The 22,337-nt window shown below is 46.3% G+C and overlaps 2 protein-coding genes across 4 annotated transcripts in view; both read right to left on the minus strand.

Moving 5' to 3' along the window:
- Positions 1-15,546, minus strand: part of CCDC13 (coiled-coil domain containing 13) — a 29,152-nt gene extending 13,606 nt beyond the window's left edge. The window contains exons 1-9 of one of the 3 annotated variants that reach the window (XM_051768360.1): positions 15,420-15,546; positions 13,199-13,419; positions 9,062-9,210; positions 7,038-7,180; positions 4,386-4,469; positions 4,017-4,133; positions 3,360-3,464; positions 1,982-2,146; positions 36-212 (exon numbers count right to left, since the gene is read on the minus strand). In XM_051768360.1, the coding sequence (XP_051624320.1) occupies positions 36-212; positions 1,982-2,146; positions 3,360-3,464; positions 4,017-4,133; positions 4,386-4,469; positions 7,038-7,180; positions 9,062-9,210; positions 13,199-13,413 (1,155 nt within the window). In that variant the 5' untranslated portion in view covers positions 13,414-13,419; positions 15,420-15,546. Of the gene's footprint in view, positions 1-35; positions 213-1,981; positions 2,147-3,359; positions 3,465-4,016; positions 4,134-4,385; positions 4,470-7,037; positions 7,181-9,061; positions 9,211-13,198; positions 13,420-13,520; positions 14,939-14,979; positions 15,352-15,419 lie in introns of those variants that run through there. The other 2 variants (XM_051768359.1, XM_051768358.1) reach the window with 2 other exon arrangements.
- A 641-nt stretch (positions 15,547-16,187) lies between these two features.
- On the minus strand, positions 16,188-22,225 carry HIGD1A (HIG1 hypoxia inducible domain family member 1A). Its single transcript, XM_051768428.1, has 4 exons — positions 22,124-22,225; positions 20,030-20,137; positions 18,033-18,167; positions 16,188-17,100 (listed from the first exon to the last, which is right to left on the minus strand). The coding sequence occupies exons 2-4, from the start codon at positions 20,130-20,132 to the stop codon at positions 17,051-17,053; spliced, it is 288 nt and encodes a 95-aa protein (XP_051624388.1). The 5' UTR covers positions 20,133-20,137; positions 22,124-22,225; the 3' UTR covers positions 16,188-17,050.
- Positions 22,226-22,337: the final 112 nt, after the last annotated feature.

A 22,337-nucleotide genomic window follows, 5' to 3' on the forward strand; every position in this document is an offset into this window, starting at 1 on the left:
GAGGGCTGGGACCAACAGATAAAGTCAGGCCGTACCAGCAAGGCATCTATGAGCTCATCGTCGTGTTTTCCTTTCTCCAGCAAGGTTACAACCTGTGCCTTCAGGATTTTCAGTTCACCACACAGGATTTTGTTCCTGGCTTTTGATGCATCGAGTTTTTTGTTCACTTCCTCGTGGCTGTTTTGGAGAGCGCGGTGTTCCCCGGCCAGTTTCTGCAGGGATGCAAACACACCACGGGACATGACAGTTATAACCCATCACCAGGCCCCAGCTGCTTTGGGGAGCAGAAAGAATCACACATTACCTGGTGGAATCTTAAAGAAATCTAAAAAATGGGACTGGCATATTGTATCACCCTTAAGGAAGTAGGAATTGTAAACGCTGCTGCTCGCCAGCATCAGAAAAGGGTCTGTCTGCTCAGGAATCCGAGTGGATTAGGTTGATTCTCAACTTTATTCTGCTCAAATGGAGAAGCCCAGAGCCACATAGATGGAGGAAGTGCGAGGGGGATCAGAGAATCAACCAGGTTGAAAAAGACCTCTGAGATCATGAGCCATGACCCAACCCATGACCCAACACCACCCTGTCACCCAGCCCATGGCACTGATGCCACATCCAGTCTCTGCTTAAACACCTCCAGGGATGGTGATTCCACCCCCTCCCTGGGCCGCCCATTCCAATGGCTGAGCACTCTCTCTGGAAAACATCCTAATGTCCAACCTAAACATCCCCTGACACAGTTCAAGACCCAGCCCTCTTGTCCTACTGCTGGTTCCTGGGAGGAGAGACCAACCCCCATCTGGCTCCCCCCCTCCTGTCAGGGAGTTGCAGAGAGTGAGGAGGTCTCCCCTGAGCCTCCTCTTCTCCAGGCTGAGCCCCCCCAGCTCCCTCAGCCTCTCCTCACAGCACTTGTGCTCCAGTCCCTTCCCCAGCCTTGTTGCTCTTCCCTGGACCTGCTCCAGCCCCTCCATGTCCTTCCTGAGCTGAGGGCCCAGAGCTGGACACAGCACTCCAGGGGTGGCCTCCCCAGCGCTGAGTCCAGGGGCAGAATCACTTCCCTGTTCCTGCTGCCACACTGTTCCTGATGAAGGCCAGGATCCATTGGCCTTCTTGGCCACCTGGGCACACCTGAGCCCATGTTCAGCTTCCTGTTGATTAGAAACCCCAGGTCCCTCTCCTCCTGATCGCTCTCCAGCCACTCTGTGGTGCTGCCGGGGGTTGTTGTGGCCAAAGTGCAGGACCCTCCCTTGGCCTTGTTAAACATCAGACCATTGGATTCAACCCATTTATCCAGCCTGTCCAGGTCCCTCTGCAGAGTTCTCCTGCCCTCCAGCAGATGAAAACTCCCCCCCAGCTTGGTGTCATCTGCAAATTTGCTGATGGTGGACTCAATCCCCTCATCCAGATCATCAGTAAACAGGACTGGGTCCAGCAGTGATCCCTGGGGACACCACTAGTGACCAGATCCCAACTGGATGCAGCACCATTTCCCACCAGTTAAGAACTGGCCATCAGCCAGTTCCTAACCCAGCAGAGCTGTGGACTGCAGCTTTTCCAGGAGTGTGCCATGGGAGACAGTATCCAAGGCTTTGCTGAAGTCCAGGTAGACACATCCACAGCCTTCCCCTCATCCAACAGGAGGGTCACCTGGTCATAAAAGGAGATCAGGTTGGTCAGGCAGGACCTGCCCCTCCTAAATCCATTCTGGCTGGGTCTGATTCCCTGTCCATCCTACAGGTGCCGTGTGATGTTTGTTTCTAACACTGCAAGAAGAATGCACACTTGACCAAGGGCCGGAAGGACACTCTGGAATTTGGATGTAGCTCTAGCAGGGCTTGTCTGTGCAGTGTGGCAGAACTTCCTCCAGCAGATCAAGTGGGTTTGTGAGATGGTCTCTGGGTAGGGTGTAACACACCCTGTAAGGTAAATTATTACACAGCACACGCTCAAACAGGACCCTGTTGGTTCACAGGTTTTTTACCTCCAAAGCCTCTTTCTTTTCTTTCTCCAAATTGCGAAGCTTCAGCAAGTGCTTCTCCTGGGCTGACAACTTCCTTGGATCCTCAAGGGCCAGGAATTCCTCATCAATGTCCATCACTGATCTTCTGGTCTTGTTTTGACCCAGCTTACTCTCCAGCTCTCGAACCTAGAGGACAATAATGGCAACTCATCCAGGGGTCTGTCAGGAGCACAGGGGTCCAGCACCAAAGGGACACAACCAAAGGCAGCTCAGAGTGTATCCTCATATTAATTCCTGATGTTATTAACTACCATAGAGCAGTGTCTGGTCTTTCAAATTTAAATTTAGCTGCTAATAAAACATGCAGATTTTAGGGCATCTGTGCAGGAAGGAGATATGACACCAGACCTCTGGTTGACTTGGGACATGTGGGAGATCTGTGGCTTTTTGGAGCCACATGTGGAGGCCAGGCAGACACTCCAGAGCATCTGAAATGTGTGTAGGCAAGTGAACTCAGCCCCTGCTTGTCACCTACTCACTGCAGACTCCTTTTATAGTCAGCAGAAGGAATTGGGTACTGCCACAGCTCAGTTCCTCTGCCTGTTCTGGAGGTGTGATCCAAGATAAGATGGACCTGCCTCACTTTTGATCCAGTGACTGTATTTACAAGATCCCCACTGACTACAAAAGGGGCCTGAGGAGACTGTCTCAGAAAGAAGTCTCTGCTTTAGAGCAGAGAACAGTATGTACAGTCTTCAGATGAACCCCAGGCAGGGGGTAGAACAGAAGAAAATGTGATTTGATCAAGGGAAAGCAGAGGTTAACAACCCCAGTCAATCAGAGTGCAGAAATCACAGTTTGATGGCATATAATTAAATAGCAGAAAAGTAGGAAAATTATGTATCAAATTGCCTGAGAGAAGTTTTATTTAGATGCAGACAAAGCTGCCTCCTTGTCTCCAGCTGACATTTCAGCCCTTCAGAAGATTCAGGAGTTAAAGACTTTACTGAAGCTCCCTAAGGAACAACTTGAAAATCTTATCTGGCCTCAATTCTTCCCATCTGACTTTAGGCACTGAACAAAGGTGTCTAAGTCAGAGCACAGACACTGACAGGGCTCCTTCTGTTCTCAGTGGAGGGAAGCACCTTCAAAACACCCTGGGATTTTAACTCAGCTGCCACAGCTCTCCAGGGTCACTCAACTCACTCATTTCACACAGATGTGAAAGATTCCCAGTTAAATACCCAACCTTGCATGGTTGCAATAGAGTAATTACTGTAGATTTTAAGAATTAATGAAGAATTAACAGTACCTTTACCTTAAATTGAGGTGATATCAATACTTAGAAAGAGAATTCCAGCTTCCAGCTGAGGTGGCACCACCCAGAGTCTTCACTCACCTTGTTTTGGAGAACGAGGATCTGCTGGGCCCGCCCACGCCAGCTGCCAGAATTGGCCAAGAGACTTTGAATATTCACATCTTCCCCAATTTCATTTGCCAAGAGCTGTGAAAAAGGGGATTAACACCAACAGTGAGGCTTGAATAGAAGTGTTGGGGCTCTCTCTAGCAGTAAACACAAGCATTACTAACAGTTTTCAATATATGCTGTTATTTTTTATATAATGAATATTTAACCATAATTAAATAGGGCATTTATTTGCCTAAATTTGTCTAAATACACACCCTTGCCATCAGGAATTGAGCCAAATTCCCTTGCACAATTCTGACACAGCTAAACTTAGTATGGAGAGCATTTAAATTATTTATAAAAAGGTCAGCAGAGTTCTATTTTTAGGACCATACTCTCTACTCTGATCTGCATTGCAGGTCTCTTACACAAACTAAGGAAACCAGGGGAAACAGAGCACATAGAAACACTTAAATCCATCCTGAATCAAAGAGGGAAAGGTTATTCTGGATGTCACTCCAACAAACTATTTAAACACGTGCTTTATTTCCAGCAGTTTTTAATCCCATTGATTTCCATGGGACTGAAACCTGCATTAAAACCAAACACATAATTAAATGAGAATTTAAATGCATCCTGAAATGGTACCTTTTGGGTCATCTTCAGTTCCTGTCTGGAGGATTGGAGCTGGTTCCGATATTCCATGGCTTTAAAGTTGGCTGTGTTTAATTTTTCTTGCAGGGCTTTCACCTCTGGACTCTCAGCCTGTGAAGAGAAGAATGTACTCGGTAAGAACAGAATCCTCAGGGGAAAACTGAAGTGATTAAGAACCACACATTTATCAGGATCACAGAAATCTGTCCTTCCACACCCATTTCCTCCCTGATTTTTGGGGTATTCAGGAAGTATAAACTGAACATGGTCACAAAACTGGTGACAGAGTCACATCCTTGTCCTAAGGAAAGGACTGCACTGAGTATCAGCTTCTGATTTCCTCTCTTCAGTTACAATTCATACCAAGTTTTCTTCCAGCATCTTCAGAGTTGATTCCTTGATTCCACCACCACCAAGGGAATGTATTTTTTCTACAGCTGCCTGTAGCTGGAAAAAAAACCCCAAACATTGTTATTGTACAATGGATGCAGTGAAGAGCATCTCTCTATGGTGTGTTAACTAGTAAAAAATTAAAATATGGATGTTTATTAACTCTATAAAAAATAATTAATTTTCCCTTGTTTTTAAACACAGTCAGTAGGAAAGAATATTTTTTCCCTGGAATGCTTCCCAAAGAGTCATGGGTTATTTTATTGTGGAATAACTTCAACAAATGTCTCTGACTTGGTGAGATGGGATCAGATTTCAAGTATAGAGATTCCTGGGGCATTTTATTGCCATAGGTACATAAAATTAGTGTTTATATACACAAATGTAAATCCTGCCCAGCCCAGGATATTTCATAAAAAGCACATATTCTACTCACCAGAGGAATATAAAAGGAGAAATGACTACTTGATGCCCTACAGCTGAGATTTAATGGTGTTAAGGCTCTTTTTCTTTAGCTGATAGCTCTAAGGTAGCATTTTTTAGCCCATGAAGAATAAAGAATATGTCCCCTATTGCTCATCACAGCAAAGGAAGGCAGACATACAGCCCCTCCTGCCCCGAATCAAGCCCTGTGCTGAGGTTGCAAAGACTTCTTACTGCATGGGAGCATAGGAATTTGGAGCTGGAAAGGCCAGGAAGTGTTGCTTTAAAAGGGTTGGGACTTCATTCTTTGAGGTGGGTGGAAAAATCTCAATTATTTGCCTGAATAAAAGAACAGCTTTTTCATTAAAGCAGCATCTGGGGAAACTCAGAGCTCTAAAATCACCCCTTCTTATGAGTTAGGGCCACCCTTTCTATCCAGCTCATAAACTCCTGCAGTCAATGGACTGAGAATGAGGAATTCCAACTGGATTTGGCAGCTTTTGGCCCAAATTCTATGGAAGTTTTCTGCAAACATCCCTCTGCAGTCTTTGCTTACATGCAAAACCCCTTGCCAAGTGATTGCTCAGTGGCCACACCTTCCATTCTGTTTGGGGGAACATAATCATGTTAAAACACTCAGTTTTCATGCAAGCAAAGAGCTAAAAATACGTAAAATAACAGTGTTTTCTATCTATCACTCAACATTTTTGGTAAATACCTCCCACTGTCCAATATTGTTTTAATTTTACCCATCTTTTATATTTTCATATAGTTCTACTGAACAAAACCCACAAACTCAGCTAGTCACCATTAATTTAGAGGAGAGACACCCCAAAGTAGGTGGAGAAAATACAAACCATGGACCAGGGCACAGTTTCAGTAGAGTTCACATTGTGGTTCACCTCACATGAGGCACATTATTGTATTTAGTTTTTATTTTGATTTTCCTGGTGTCTGGGGACAGATTTGTTCATATATAAAATGTCCATCTCTGCTTTGATAAATAATTATTGTTTCTTGAAAATTTTCTTTTTTCTTTGAGTTATATTTCCTTTCCTGAAATGTCTGTGGTACTTTCTTTTTGGGTCAAAATCTGGGATTATTTTATATATATTATATATATTCTATGTCTGAGAATATTTTAAATTTCTGTTTGAATAATGGTCATCACACCCCTGCAGTAGAGCATTAGAACCAAGTTGGTTTTCCTTTAAATTATTCATGACTTGCTCCACTCCTTGTGGGATTTTGTAGGTCCCAACCTACACCTGATGCTTCTCTGCCAACCTGCCAACTGTTTGACAAGACCCCTCTGACCAGAACACTCTGGATTTATGCAGGAGTTCTCCAAAATTTAATTCAATCTATGACTTCTTGATCTCTCAGGTAACTGGGGTAAAATTCAGATAGATGCATGACTTATGATAATAAGTGACTGTGAAAGATGGAGTCAAAATGCATCTGTCAGCATGATAAACATAATTGATCCATGTAACTGATGTCTTCTAAGAAAGCAAAGTTCATAAAAAAAAATTGAAAATTATAAAAAAATTCACCAATATTGTGTAAGGAAGAGGACAAAGTAAAGGACAAAGTAAAGATTGACATCAAGGCATCCAATTTTCATTTCAGCAGTCACTTGAGTAAAATTATTCCTGTGAAAGGTTGGCACATATAAAAAATCATAGTAAACCAGAAAAATCAATCTGCCTGAGCGAAGATTCGCTGTCTTACATGATCTAGTTTGTTGATGTCTCAGTTCTATAAATACTTGTGCCAGAAAACAGCTTTATTTATGTGGATGAATGAAGCTTAGAAGAATAGAGTACAAATTCCTGACTGGTATTAATGAGGTGGGAATCTAAGACATACTGGGGTGAAATTTGCTCCTCCTCACACACAAAAAAATAATCAGAAAAACCTTGTGCTTCAAATACAAATGAACATTTCTAATTGCTGCTTAACAAATCTTTGGGTCATTATAATTTAGGGATATCCCTTCCTAGCCCCTCCTTCAGAGGAGCAAACAGCTGAGGGCACACCCCTCTTTCTCCTATCACGGACAGAAATGGGCAGAACCCAAAGTAAACACGGATATAAGAGCAAATTCAACATGTGAACACGAGTCAAACCCATTTTCTATCCCAAACACTGGATTTCCATCTTTTAGGATGCAAAAAGAGAACAAGAAAAACGCCTCACTTCTCTCTCCAGCTCCTTGACTTTGTGATTCAGCTGCTTCACTTTGGCTCTTTCACTCTCGGCCTCAGCAGTTATCTCACGGTTCTTTTTGGCCAATTCCACTATTTTGGTGGCTGCAACATCTCCAGCTAACCCAGAAGTCCCTGAAAAGGACACATAAAAGCAGAGGTCACGTCTTACAGGCAAGATTCAGAATAGATGATGCTTTTGTTCTCTGCCCAGAGCACAATGTACTTTTATTGTCCAATCCATTCCTCCCAGAGCTGTGCCAGGCACTCAGATGAACAAGAGAGGGAAGAGACATCAGGGATTCCAGCTGGAATGCTTGGGCCTTTCATTCAGCATCACACCAGGGCCAGCAAAGCCACATTTCACACTTCAGCAACAGCCACAGTGTCCCAAGGCCACAGCAGTGGCTGTAGCAACATCACCCCCTAGGAAGGGTGGAGGTGTTTTCTGCTCACTGCTGGGAAGGGCAGTCATGGACAGGATTTTTTGGAATATCACAGAAGAAGACAACCCTCCCCTTTGCCTGGTTGTTTATTACAGGAGGAGTTGCTGAAACAGAGGTGTGAACATTTTCTAGACATCTGTCCCCAAAGGTCAGGCACAATATTACAGCTGGGTCCTGGAGAATGTCCAGGAAATTTCATTGTGCCTATTTATATGTCCCCTGTGATTATCCCTGGAGCCTGACTGTATTATTCCTTTAATTGCTCTCTTAAACACACACGTCATTCTCTCCCTCCTCACAGAGGCTCTGGGATCAGTGTCACAAATAAAGCAAACCCCAGCACTGGCTGTTTAGTGCCACTTGGCTTTCACATCACACAGGTGAAGGAAAGCTCTTGTGCAAAATCAATATAATTGCAAACAATGTCCACAGGAACCTCCAGATCAGCAATGAATGTGAGCCTGCAATGACAAATCCTTGGTGGGGTGTGTGAGGGCTGAACCTGGTTGCTGCCATTCCTTTTAACTCCTTCATCCTCCTTCAGTGCTCTGAAGAAATGACTTTTCTGTTGACATCTGGGAACATTATACCCAAGAAATGGGGTGAGATGAAGGAGGACAGATCACTCTTTAGTGAATTCTGAGTCCCATGTAACTACAGAGACATTAAAGGGGCTACACAGAATATTGCTGAGAACAGAATATCACTACTAAAAACTTTGTAGAGAGCATGAATTTAGTTTTTTAAAAGCAACTTATTCTTTTTAAAAGAGTTTCCACTGTTCTTACTCCTTCATGTGATTTGTGCTCCCCCTCTCATCTAGGAGCTACTTTTACCTTAGTTTTCACAGCAAATAATGGCCTTTAAGGACCACAGTGAGTAGTAAACTTACCAAAGCCGGGCTGGGGCTTCATTGTGATGGTCTCCAAATTCATTGCACACACTTAACCAAAGCTTTTCATTCCCAAGCAATGTGGGGGAGCCTCTTGCCACAATGCAAATAAGGTTGGCATTAGACAGCCAGAGAAGCTGCAACAGCACATCTGGCTCCTGGTCCTGACCAGGAATAGCTTATCATCTCTTCTACGGACCAACTACAGGGAGTTTTTAAGAATTAAGATGTAATTTAATGTTGTGAAGCTCTGTTTGTTGCTGGTTTCCCCCTTCTCAAGCAGCCTGGTCATCACTACTGTCCTGACCAACAGTGGCACCCAGTGGAGGAGGTGCAGCCTGCACAGTTCAGTTTTCCAAGGACACTCAAGCCACTTATAAGCTCGATTTTGAACCGTACATGTACCCTGTTCAGGCAAAAAAAAGGACCCTGAATAGGGAATTTAACTCTATGCAGCAGAGGAAGCTGCGACCCAGCTCATTGACATCAACAGAAAGTTTTCTGAAATATGATTTCTACAAAACATCACCTTTTTGGGCCAATAACAACAAGTTTTCAGATCTGTGGGGAACAGAGATCACTGTGTACCCTAAAAGAGCACCATATTTCTTTTAAGGGACATTTTGCTGCCATCAGCATCCAACAAAGGTGGTGAGAATACGAAGTTACTGTGTTTACCCGCCAAAGCCAACCTGTCCTCCTGGACTTTTTTCTGGAGTTGTTTTATTTCAAAATCTTTCTCTGTCACCAGTTTGTACAATCTGCAGTTCTCATCTCGGACCTCTCGAAGCTGATCCTGCAGCTGCTCGTTTCCAGCCTCGAGAAACCTGGGAAAAAAAAGAAGCCATAATGGCAAATCTCACTGTGATGTGCTTCAAATACTTCCAAAAATAAAGTAATGAACTGACTGTATGACAGATGAGCTGAGCTTATCAGGAGTGAGTTTACTGAATTAAGTAGAATATCCTAAAACAAGAACAAAAGCTGATGATCTGATCTATTTAGTTAGCTCCATCTTAAAAAGTTCTGCACTTTCTTGTGTAGTCTGGGGCAAAACATCACAGAACAGGTACATTTTCAGTCCTCTTGAGGTTACCAAGCAGTGTCATCTCAGTCTCACTCACCTGGTTCTTCAGAGGGAATCAGGCAGCTCGGCATTCAGCATGTGGGACATTCAGGCTTTATTTTCTATGCTTAACAAAGCCAACAGAATCCAACAGAGCATCGACTACAAAAGCTGCTCCTGGGGTCCTTTCTTTAATAATGAATGTTTTAGAGCAATTCATAAAAGACCAGTTTCCTGTGTCCTCACCTGATTCTCTTGGAACCCCACCAGCACAGACTGGCATCAGTTTGTATTGTTAATGGTGCTTTTCAGAATTCATTTGGAAACACAGAATATCAAAAAAAAGCCTCTGAATGGGAAGAAACAGCCTTGCTTCTCCTATTCTTCAGTACAGTTGGTAACATTTAAGGGGTTCCTCTCTCCAAGACATCCAGAGAATTAATAACTTTAAATCTCTTTGCTGCCCTTACGTGATGGGTCCTCCAAATATAAAATCTAGGAGCTGTGGCCTCAGGGGCTCAGTTCCATTGTGGGAATTCAGGATTATCAAATCTCCGTGACACAGGGTCCTTGACAAAACTTGTGACTCAATTCAGTTACCCCCACACAGGTGCTATTTGGGCTCCCTACCTGCTCCAGGTCTCCTGTGCCCAATCTATGATTCCCATGTGGAAATCCCCAATGCTCTGCAGCATCTCAGGTATCATCAGACACCTAAATCAGCTGCATGAATTGACCCCTAGACTTCTATTATTTACAGTGTAACCCTGAACCTCTATAGTTTGGAGATTTGATTTGGATAAAGCTCAGTTGTTACAGTAAGTATGTGCAGACACAGCCACAGCCAGGCAAGATATCTCAATAATCACCTCAATCTTTTCTATTCCAAAGTTTTAGCAAGCCTTTTGCACCCACTGGACTCGAGAGCTTTCAAATGCACCCTCCAAATGCACTTGTTGGAATAAATGACCCCTTAAAGCACTGCCATAAACAGCACAGTCAGTCCAGGAGAGGATTCACAATCCGTAATTAAGAAATGCACTTCTGTTTCAAAGCTTCAAATCAAAGGGAGATCAAAGGCAGCTGTTTACAAAGGAGAAGAAAGCAGGCAGCAATGTGAGCTGAGAAATGGCACAACTAAGTTATTCCCACATGTACCACTCACAGAAGCGAGCAACAGAACTCAGATCCAATTAGAGACACGGGGACAAAGGGATTTTTAACAGTTATGGGATTAACATGAAAGGAAAGTTCTAAGCTCTTAACACACCTGATCAGGGATGTCCTCCTCAGAGCTGGCTTCCAAGTCTTGAGGAAAAGCACAGAAATCCCAACTGCACACTGAGGTGGAGTCTCCTCTGAGAAACTTCCCACCCCAGAAACTTCCCAGAATGACCCTACATGTTACAGAGGAGGCAGCAGATTCCACCCAAGTGCCTCAGCTGCAGAAAATCAGCCAAAAGAAACAGGCTGCAAAAGGTGACCCTTTTCATTTAGTTCAAGGAAACAGAGGCAGGTGAAGCTTGTGAGCAGGAATTCAGGTGATTTCCCAACTTGTGTGCACAGTTTAGGCAAAAAAAATAAATTATCCTGAATAAGGAATTTAACTTTTGTTAAACTCTGTCTTTCCCAACTCTTGTTACAGATTCTCCATGTGATGGGGAGTGTCACTTAAGCACACTTAAAAGCACCAAACAGAGCAGGGAGGGAAAAGTTACAGAGAGAACAAATCAGAAGGGAAGAACTGTCAGCTAAACACTCCCTTAAACAAGATTTGGGAGTAGGATGGGAGGAAGGAAAAATGAACTCCCAAGGCTCAGAGAGAGGGAGACTTCTGAGGGGAGAATGTTTTCTAAGTGCTGCTATAAACAAGACTGACAGGCCAAAATCACTGCCACTGCAGCCCATATGGAGTCCTGCTCCTCTGGAACGAGTTTCTAACGTGTTCTCATGGGAATAGTGCAAAGCACATCCTGGTGAATCCCTTCTAGAAGCAAATCCTGTCTGGATTTGATACACTCATAACCACTCTTCTGCTAAATGCTGATGTACATAAGCAAAGGGCAATACAGATAAATCTGCTGTGTCAAATGGGGACTTTTAACAGCCAGTGCCACTGAAACAGAGGTAAATGATAACTCTGGGACTACTCAGGCTCAAACTACTGACCTGTAAATAGCAGAGAACTGCTGGGACTCTCCTGTATTCTGCACCTCAGAGGATGCACGTTGCACAGGATGTGATGTGGGAGCACCCAAACCCCTTTCCTTCACCAGACAAACATCTGAACTGTGGGAATCAGTCTCCCAAAAATCTTTAAAAAAAAATCAGATCTCCATCATAATCTTCTAAAGAGTATCAGGACAAAATGTTGAAGGGAAGAGGTCAGCTGGTAGAAGTCAGATCAGGAGCACAACTTGGCAAATCAGACAGCCCTGCTGAGGGACCAGTGTGTGAAGAAGGCAATGATGCAATGGTGAGAACATTAATTCCTGGAAGCTCAGCTCCCTGTTTCCACTCAGATTTCCTTTGCAGCACGAACAACACATTCCCAGAAGCACCTGAAAGGTTCAGTGGTTCAATCCTGGGTTCCCTCCACCTTCACAGCAGCTCTACTGCAGCACTTGGGTGCTCAAGGAAGCAACTTTGAGAAACCAGCTAAGCAGGGTAACACAGAGGGAAAATCAGCACTTAGGAACTAAAAACCTTAGTTAGTGGCTGGATAAACCTTGGGAGAGGTGCCCTTCCCCAGGCTGGATTCTGGGAGAGGGAACTCTCCTAACTGGTTTTCCACCCAGGAGTTGCTGGTTTTGGCAGAGCTTCCAGCTCTTCTTTCCTGCCCCTCTACCACAGCCCATCACCCCACTGTGGTGCCAACAGAACAGTCTGTGAGGCTAAAGCTGTAAATTAAGTCACTGAAATGACTTGAGATAAAAGTACCATTGCCCCAGAAAGTGAATCCAGTTTCTAGCAAACAGCTGGCTCAGTATGGAGCAGAAGCAGGAATTTCTTCAGCTGGCTTCACCACTAACACAGAGCAAATCCCTGAATAGTAAACACTGCAGACATCTCTGGGATGTGCCCAACTTCAGACCTGTTCTAGTTAGTGAAAGGGTCAGAAGGAAAGGCTGATGATACCCTGGGAGGAAGAGAAATGATCTGAGCAGGGTTTTCAGATCTCTGCTTCAGTAAATTGAATTATGTACTCAGCTCAAAAAAACCCCAACACTCAAGATTAAGGGAGATCCACACCAGAATGCCCAATATCCTGGGAATCTCGTGATCCTCCAAATCAGGATATATTGCAAAGATAGCCTGGGGAACACTTTTTTGTACAGCAGACCTTTGGCTTACTCCCATTTGCTGCTTTGCCTACATCCATCTTTGGAAATTCCTCATGCAGGGAACCTGTTTGCTTAAAGGTTAGGCAGGAACTAACCAACAGTGCAGAGGGTGTCAGCGACCCCAAATGACTGGATTTTGTCAGACAGAACCTGGCTGCCCCTCACATGTCACCCTCACCCCCTCTGTCCTTGCACCCTTCATTTGTGAAACACTGATTATAAGTGACAATAAATAATCACAATGCCCTGAGGGTAAACATGGTAGGGACAAGGAGAGTCTTCTCAGAAGCCCAAGATGTGAAGGCAGAAAGTGTCCTGTCAACTTAATAATAATGAGTTTCATAAGATCATGAGCCAAACATACTTCTGTGGCTTCCTGAAGGAATGGTCCTGCTACACCTTTACCTGTTGCTGCCATCTTCATTTACAAGTTGTCCTACTTCAAACAGGTTTAGATCATCTGGGGTTCCTAAAGTCTCCCCTGTGTTGCCATTATCCTTCTGACTGTTCTGCTTTTCCTTCTTCCTCTCCATCACATTTTGCAGCCGCCTCTGCTGTTGCTTCTGATAAGCCTTAAACTGGCTTTTAAAATCTTGGTTCACTTTTATGTCTGACTCCATTGTTTACTAAAAGCATAACGAAATAAAAAGTGACAGAGAGCAGAGATCAGCATTGCTTTGAAAAACATCCTCTTCTGGCAGCTGCTTTGCAGCTTTTCCTCACTGACCTCTGCAGAGTCTCCCACCACCTCCTCCTCTCCAGCCCCACGGCCCTGCTTCAAGCACCTTTCTCCTTAAATGGCTTTTAAACAGGCAGGTCTTTTTCACTCCAGAATTCAGTGCTTTAAAATGTTCTTAAACAGATCTGTTTGAATAAATATTTTTACAGAAGAGCAGGTTGGGGCCAAATCCAAGCGAGTGTGGCAACGTGGCTAAAAGGAACATGGACTGTTTGGGGTCATCCACCCCTCCTTGACTAAAGGGCTTCCCATATTCAGGAAAGGTGCAAATCCCCCCATTTTTGGGTGTGTTTTTTGCTCCCTTTAGGCACTAGCCACCAAGACTGTGGTTTACACCTTTCCCCAAAATTTCTGAGCACTGAGTGATAACATTAAAGTGATAATATTGCTCCTCAAAGTTTTCCTTAGGATGACTAAACACAACAAGCTTTCTGAGGTATTCCAGCCCCTTCTCCTTCTGTTTGACATTTGCTGCCAGTAAAAAAAAAACCCTTGTGCACCTTTGATCTGGGAAAACCAATCCCTTAATACTTCCAAAGGCACACCCTGCACTGACTAATTAATGCACTGATTAATTGCCCAAATGCACGCCTGTGCTTGTGTGTACCTTATGGGCTGAGACCCACTGGAGAAGGTGCACTAAGGATTGAAAAGAGCAAAGAGCAGAGTCCAGTGCCTCTGCACAGCCCACAGGGCTCTGGGTATGGGGGCTTGAAGAACTGTACAAACATTGATTGGAAAATCGATTTTAATTGATTAAGGTCGGTTCTGTGATTTGGAAAAAGCCTGTGGAGATAAGGAATCCATTTACTTAAGGACACTGCATATGAAATTTAGACAGCCTTTCTGGTTTCAGTGTCCTTTTGGTTTTTTGTGTGTTTTTTTTTAACTTTACAATTCTATTAGACCTCATTAAATTTGATAGATTTAGCCACTGACTTTATAGATATTAAAGATAAACAAAAACATCTTCAACCAGTTGTTGCCTCTGTTCTGAAAATATCCTAGAATTCTTAGCAGAGTAGCTATTTTAGACCTTAAATCATCTTTACAATTATTCTCAGAAATTTCTTTTACCACTTGCACTACATTATTAATTAATTGATTAATTAATGAATTATCTGTAGGCCAGAAGTGTGCAGAGTACTCAAGGTGCAGCTATTTCACACAACACTGTGGTGGAAAAGCTCCCTAAAATCATTGAGCCCAACCATTAATCCAGCACCATCCTTGAGTTCACCACTAAACCATGTCCCCAAGTGACATTTCCATGTGTTTTTTGAACACTTCCAGGGATGGTGATTCCACCACTTGCCTGGGTAGACTGTTCCAAAGCCTCTTTTGGTGAAGAAATATTCCCTAATATCCATTCTAAACCTCCCCTGGTGCACCTTGAGGCCGTTTCTTCTTTATCTGATGGTTTGGGAGCAACCTTTACCCTTCCTACCTGGATACCGACTCCAAGCCTGGCACAGAGGGATCTGCTGTGCAGAGAGCAGGCTTCCCTCTCCTCACAGAATCCCGGAATAGCTGGGGTTTGAAGGGACCTCTGGAGATCATCCAGTGCAACCTCCTCCTAAAACAGGGTCACCTGGAGCAGGTGATACAGGAACGCGCCCAGGTGGGACTGGGATGTCTCCAGAGACTCCACGCCCTCCCTGGGCAGCTGTTCCAGCGCTCTGCCACCCTCCGCGTAAAGTTCCTCTTCGTTTTGAGGCGGAACTTCTCGTGGTTTAGTTTATAAATCGCAATTGTAACCCTACAATTGTAACTGTGACCGCCCCGCCTCGCCCTGTGACCTGGCAGGACCTGGCAGCGCCGCGCTGCCCCCTCGCCCCAGGCCGGCTACCCCCTCTTTCAGCACCCCCCACCCCGCCCCCGTCCTACCCGAACCGCCCCCGAGGGCACCGCGAGAGCCCTCCTGTGTCTCCCCTTTCCCTCCTGGGCAGCGCCAGGACCGGGGATGCGGCTCCGGATCCCGCGGCCGGTCCCGGTCCCGGTCCCGATCCCGGCCTGACGCGGTTCCCATGGCAACGGGAAGGGTTGCGCGCATGCGCCCGTCCCCTCAGCGCGGCCGCCATGATGGTCCCGCCATGATGGTCCCGCCATGCCGGTCCCACCCCGCTCCCCTCCCGTCACCGCCATCCCGATGTCGCAGTTCCCGTAATTCCCGCACCAGTCCCGGCCCCTCGGCGTGACGGGAAAAGGGATCCGCTCCTTCTCCCGCCCCGCGGTGGGGAGGAGGGCGGCAGGAACAGGAAAAGGCGTCAGCGCGAACCCGGCGTCCTTCCCGTCTCCATCCGTGTGGGAGCAGTCAAGGGCAGCAGGACTGTAGGAAATGGGAATCAAGGACACCACCGGCTGGGAATGTTCTTTCCAGGAGCGCTGCACTCCCTCAGGTCATTTTTATACAGGTAGAGCAGCTCACGCCATCCCTCTAGAACGGGATGAATGTTCCCCCCAACAAATCCATAGGCAAACACTTGTTATCGCCAGGGCTCACTTTTATTCGTATTTAGCCTCCCACTGCTCTGTACAACATGTCACGGACAGGTGCAGTTTGTACCTTGTGCTATTTCTTACAGAGACAGCTGTAACATCTAATACTGCCACTGTGGAATGTAAGCTAACAGGAGAAAATGAGGTTTTTTTTACAAATTGGCTTTTATTTTTGTGACTGCTGTTGGAGGCACAAGGGGGTTGAGTGTAAAATAACTTGCAGGGAAGGGTTTTAACACCTCAGAGGTGGTGAGGGGGGCTTTTCAGATTTAAATGTTTTAAATTTTCTATGGGCAACAACACTGCAGAAACCAGAGCTGGATCGAACACTTTAAAAGCATTAGGACACCAAATCAAGGCTTAGTTTTCACAATATGTATTTTAAATGTTACATTTAGATGTTATTCAGAAGAACACTGTAAATAAAGTTACAAAATATAGTAATCCCAGGGTCTGATATAGCAAAAATAGGGAGCCCGTGTCTTCGTTAACAATGAATAAATATAACATTTAAATAGCTGCGACATACCAAGTACTTATGCCTTAAATAAAAAAAATAGGTGTTTATATATCTCTCTCAATATTTTAGAAGTCATTTAGTGCTACTGGAAGCTTCTAAGTTACAAAGTTGGAGGCAGAGGATAAAAAATGACAGCAGGGCACTCCTGACACTCTCTGACAGAAGCCAATTCAGACTTTGTGGTTTTGGGCAACAACAGCCAAAGAAGTCACCAATTTTAGGATTGAGCTGAAGGGTAAGATAAAGGGATTGTACTCCACTATATCCCCTAAAAACTGGGATGTGGTGGTGTCAATCAGAGAGAACCAGACCCCAATACCCACTCCCCCAGTGCACAGTCATTTAAGCCTCCAGCTTCAGCACAGTGTACCATACACAAGTAGAACAATTCTCTAATGCCATGTATAATTTTCTTTTTGCTCAAGAAACCCTTGGTATGAGGTTTGGAGCTGCAGTGCACAGGCCACCACCAGGACAGAGCCTTCAGACAAACTCTCCATTATTCCTTGGGCTTCACCACATATTCCCGGAACATGGAATACAGCACACCTGCAAGAGAGGAACAAAAGCACAGTTGGAGAGCTGGGTGAAACAGGAAACAATGGGGTTAAAAAGCTGGACAGAAAGAGGGATTCTCAGCAGGAGAAATAATGTTTCCCTTCCTCTTCTGCTGCATTTTTCTAATAGCAGTGATGGCTACAAAGCTCTTCATGTACAGAGAACCTGGCTGTGAAAATATACTGTGTATCAAAATGCTGATCCCAACCCAACTCTGGTTTGCTTTGCAGCCAAAGTCAAGCCTTCCTGTTGTACCTCCTGGGAATACAGCAGGAGAAGCAGTGTCTGATGGGATACACAATATACACACGTACACAGCTGCAAGGCTTAGGTGAGACCTGGGATGTACAAATCACTCAGGACGTTCAGGGACACAATTCCAGTCCTGAAAATATATACATATATATAGAGAGAGATATAGATACACATACTAGGTATGTAATATATATATAATATCACAGGCCATGCAAGCTGAGTTTCCAATGCATTAAATTCAGAAACAGCAAGAGGGGAAAATACTCATGCCAGGCAAGTGGGTTTTTTCTTTGCCTCTAATTTCAGAAGCTACACAAGCTGATTTTCTAATGCATTAAATTCAGAAACAGCAACAGGGGAAAATATTAATGCCAGATAAGTGGTTTTTTTTCTTTGCCTCTCATTTCCACATTTGCAGAACTTCACTTGCCACATCCAGAAGTATTCAAAACTCCTCCTCTCAAGGTCAGTGCAGTTTAACATTCAATACTTGTCCTTAAACATCAGATAACTCCAGAAGGGCTGAGCAAACACCAGGAACGAGCACAAACATCCTGAAATAAATGTTCTGGATACTCCCACCCCGAGGATATGTCACACACACTGTGTTATCCAAGAGGCTCTCCGTGGTTTGCCCCTTCCCAGGCCAGCTCCCGTTCCACACGTACCACACGTTATGGCTCCCACGACGAAGCCCTGGGCTGCCACTCGCATGTGGATCAGGTGGAGTGACATTTTCATGTCACCTCTGTGCTTCAGCCTGTACAGCCCGTATCCAACCACGGCAGCAAATCCAGCCATCCCTGCAAGGCAAGGAGAGCATCCTGCTGAGGGGAGATCCAGGGCATCCGGAGGAGTGAGGGGACCCACCTAAACAAAATATCCTGGGAATCATAGAATCCTTTAGGTTGGAAGAGACCATTTTAATGTCATTGAGTCCAACTGTTCCCCAGCACTAAACCAAGTCCCCAAGTGCCACATCCACACGACTTTTAAATCCCTCCACCACTGCCCTGGGCACCCTGTGCCAGCGCTTGACAACCCTTTTTGTGAAGAAATTTTTTCTAACATCCAATCTAAACCTCCCCTGGCACAACTTGAGCCTCTCATCCTAAAATAAGCATGTTTCCCTCTGGTTTTGTGTGTGTAGCAGCAAGTCCTGGCCCACCTCCTGTTTCCACTCCAGTGCTACCTCATTCAATGCACAAGTCAGTGCAGGGAAGAGCAAGAGATTAAAATGTCAAGAGAGCAGGTCAAAGTGGCAGAATTCCTTGGATATTTTTCAGACAGAGCAGGGGCTCCTTGCATCCCCTTTCCTGGATGGAAGCTCGCACCCAGCAATCCCACTCAGCTGCTGCTGGACCCTCAGTGTGGGATGCTCCCTGACGTACCCACCCGCCTGCTGAGGCTGCTATTTTGGGTGTTGTCACATTTGGCCAGGTGCCACCGGGACAGGACAAGTCACATGCTGCTGTCCCCGAGCTCTGAGGAGGGAGGCTCAGCAAGGGCCCTTTCCCAGGGATAGAGTTCACTGACAGTCCTACAAGAGAGCAAACGGCGCCGGCTTTGCCAGCTCCAACCACTGCACCCCGATGCGCTCACAGAATGCACAAACTTCTCCAATTCCATCCATTTCATTCCATTTTTAGGACAATTATTTACACAGTTCAAAGGTGGCTGCTGAGTTTTAAGTGCTGTGTATATTTTACTCACAGGAGCACAAGCAGTTTGGCTCCCTGAGCCTGGAGTATTACCAGTTCCACTAGGAAGCCATAAGCCCTTAACTCACGTGGTACCTTCATTAAACACCAATTAAGAGTTTTAGGGCCTCCAACCCAGCTCTGACACAGATCAAAGGTGAGTTCTGCCAGTCTGTTTCGGGGAACCTGACCTCATGGAGTTCACAGTACGCCTGAGCAAGGTGGAGACAAAGTCCTGTGACCTCAGGAACCAGTGACGGATATCTGCTGGCAAACACTTGGAACAGTTCACCCCAAGTGATCCAACTGCTCTCCATTTAAGGAGGCTGGAAATCAAAACGTGTCTGGTGTCAGAGGAAAGCTCTCAGGATGAACACGACCCATCCCTGCTCTCCTCAGCAGCTTCAGGGGCTCTCAGCAGGGAGGCTGAGAACTCTACAAGCTCTTCAAGCTGGGGTAACAATAAAAACTACTAAAAGAATGCATTTTAAACTAATGGGTAGCAGCAGAGGGCTGAAATGTTTACCAAACTGGCTGTAATTTAAATCCTTCTAGTTTGTATTTTGTTAGCTCTGAAGTCACTTTGTAGTGATCACATAATTCCCAGAATCCTGCACGACATTCCTTACCAGACAGCATCACTTAACCACATTTTCTAAGCTCACCTAAACATTTCAGGGTTTGTTGGTTTGGGGTTTTTTCTTTTAAGTCTCGAGTTTTTTATTTAAGGTGACAGACCTCATACATTTTCCTCTTTCTTGCAGGACAAATACCACTCCAGGCAGAAGGATTACTGCTATCACCAAGCCTAAATGCGGAAGTAATTTCTCAGTAATTTCCTGCTCACAGGAGGAAGGTGAACAGTGATGGTGTTGACACCTCATCGACTGCCTGTGAAGAGAAAGGTCTGTGCAAACACATTTCCCCAGTCTGGGCAAACACATTTCCCCCATTTTTAAACTCACCAATGGGCACAAACGGTGTCTCCTTAAACTTCCTTATCAGCTTTGAGGTCTGGCTGCTGTCAGTCTCATACTCAGGATAAACAGATTCCTGCCTGGGTGACATGGTGGCTGTGAACACAAAGAGCCTCCCTTCAGGTTTTAGAAGCCCCAAATTAAGAGAATCTTTGGGGAAAGAAAATCCCTTGCGTATTCCCCCAGTCACAACTATCCAGGTAGTGAGATAGAAGCACAGGAGCTATGGACAGGTGATTTAATTCAAGTGAAGCCTTGGGAAGCAGGACTGTTACTTAACAGGAGAGGCAAGAACAGGACAGAACAAAAAAAAAAATAGGGAAGCAACAGATTTCTGCCACTCGTTTTCACACCTTTACAGATTCCCGTGCCCCCCCCATGCTCACAGGCAGCGAGAAGCCACAGAAAGCTTGGGCCACTGCCCGCCTTTCCTTTTAGGAATTCCATGCCACACCACTTGGCTTTCGCAGGCTGTTCCTTTATGGCAGCTCTGACCTCAGCAAAGTTCACATCTCCCCTCTCACTCCCTGCCAAGAACAGCAACCACAGGGAAGCGAGAGCCGCTGCACAAGGTCAGCCCTGCCCAGCAACTCCTCAGCTGCCTATTCCACCTCAGTGTAATTCCAGATTCCTGGAGAACACAGGGATGTACAACAGCCACCCCTGAGGAGCTGGAGCAAGTCTTGGAGCCCTCCATAGGTGCAGACTCATGGGGGGACACATCAGGAGGAGAAATCATGCACAGGTGATTTCTCACCTGCCTCCCAGGAAAATAAAAAGCAGCGACAGCCCTGAGAAAGGCTCCACTCACAGAACCATCATCACCAAACCAGTGAGATCATCCTTCAAAAATGCCCAGCTTTTTGTGCTGGGAATTACATGGATTACACCCAGACCTGTTCCCTCCTCAGTGGTCAGCATAAACACCATTCAACGAACGATGATTTCTGCCCAGCGACACCACAGAGGCCTCTGCTAGAAAAGTCTCCACTGTTACTGTTCCAGTTTTGACCACCAACACACTCCACAGCAAAACACAGCTCAGGGGCACATGGAAGGACTCCAAGCTCTCAGAATAAACTACCAGGAATTTCATTTAAGCAGGGGCCAGTAGCCATCGGCAAAAGAGACATTTCAAAGGTGGCTGCACTCCCTGGTTACGCAGCATTTCCTGCACACCCGTGTGAGCAGACTGACTGGTTCTCAAACTAAAGGCTCAGACCATTTCCTCTGCCAGGCCAAAGGATTTGATCTCTCTATGCCTGCTACAACCACCCTGGTTTGCTAAATGAGAGTTATAATTTTAGCCTGACTCATTTGGAGAAGGAAACAGGAGCACTCGGTCACTGAGGAGAGGGGGAGACAGCCAGGGGTGGGATTTACACAAGAAAAGGGTATTGAAAGTGAATCAATTCATCCACCCCGAGAGGTTTCCACGACCTTCAGCTCACACTGGGGTGGGCCCAGAGCAGAGGAAACACACACCCTGATTGCCCTGACCTTGCCAACACCCAACAGTGAGGTCTGTGTGACAAGTGTCACCCACAGCGGGAGGAACACGGGTGGGAAGGTGACAGGATCCCTCTACGAGAGGTGTCACCGACGGAGGGAGGCACATGGGTGGGAAGGTGACAGGGCCCAGCATCCCTCCCGGCAAGGCAGTGGCCTTGGGCACCACCAGGCTGCCTTCCCCCTCTCCAGCCCCACATGGAGACCCTGTCCCACTCCAGCCCCAGGTCCACACACCCCACACGGGTACAGGGTACACCGCTCCAGCCCCAGGCCCTGCCACCCACACGGAGACCCTGTCCCACTCCAGCCCCAGGTCCCCACACTCCACACGGGTACAGGGTACACTGCTCCCGCCCCAGGCACCTTTACCCCACTCCGGGCCTCTGCCCTACTCCAGCTCCAGCCCCCCACACGGGGACCCTGTTCCAGCCCAGCCCAGGCCCCCGCCCAGCCCCACACGGGGACCGTTCCCCACGGCAGCCGCAGGTTCCCGGACCCCACGCGAGGACCCTTCCCCGCTCCAGCCCCAAGCCCCCTCATCCTCCTCCGTGCCCCTGCCCCTGGATGTACCTCAGATGTCCCGCCGCTGTCCCCGTTCCCCCCCGGCCCTGCGTTCCCCGCGGTCCCCACGCTCCCCTGTACCGGCCGCGTCTGCCGCGCCAGGCCCCGCCCCCGCCGCTTATAGGCCGGCCTGGCCCCGCCCCCCCTCCAGGACCACAACTCCCAGCGCTCCGCGCGGCCGCGCGCCCGCCACCGGCCAATCAGTGTCGCGGCCGCCGCTACC

Source organism: Manacus candei, unplaced genomic scaffold, assembly GCF_025592945.1.
Source record: "Manacus candei isolate 608988 ecotype Guabito, Panama unplaced genomic scaffold, ASM2559294v1 h1tg000094l, whole genome shotgun sequence".
Taxonomy (NCBI): Eukaryota; Metazoa; Chordata; class Aves; order Passeriformes; family Pipridae; genus Manacus; species Manacus candei.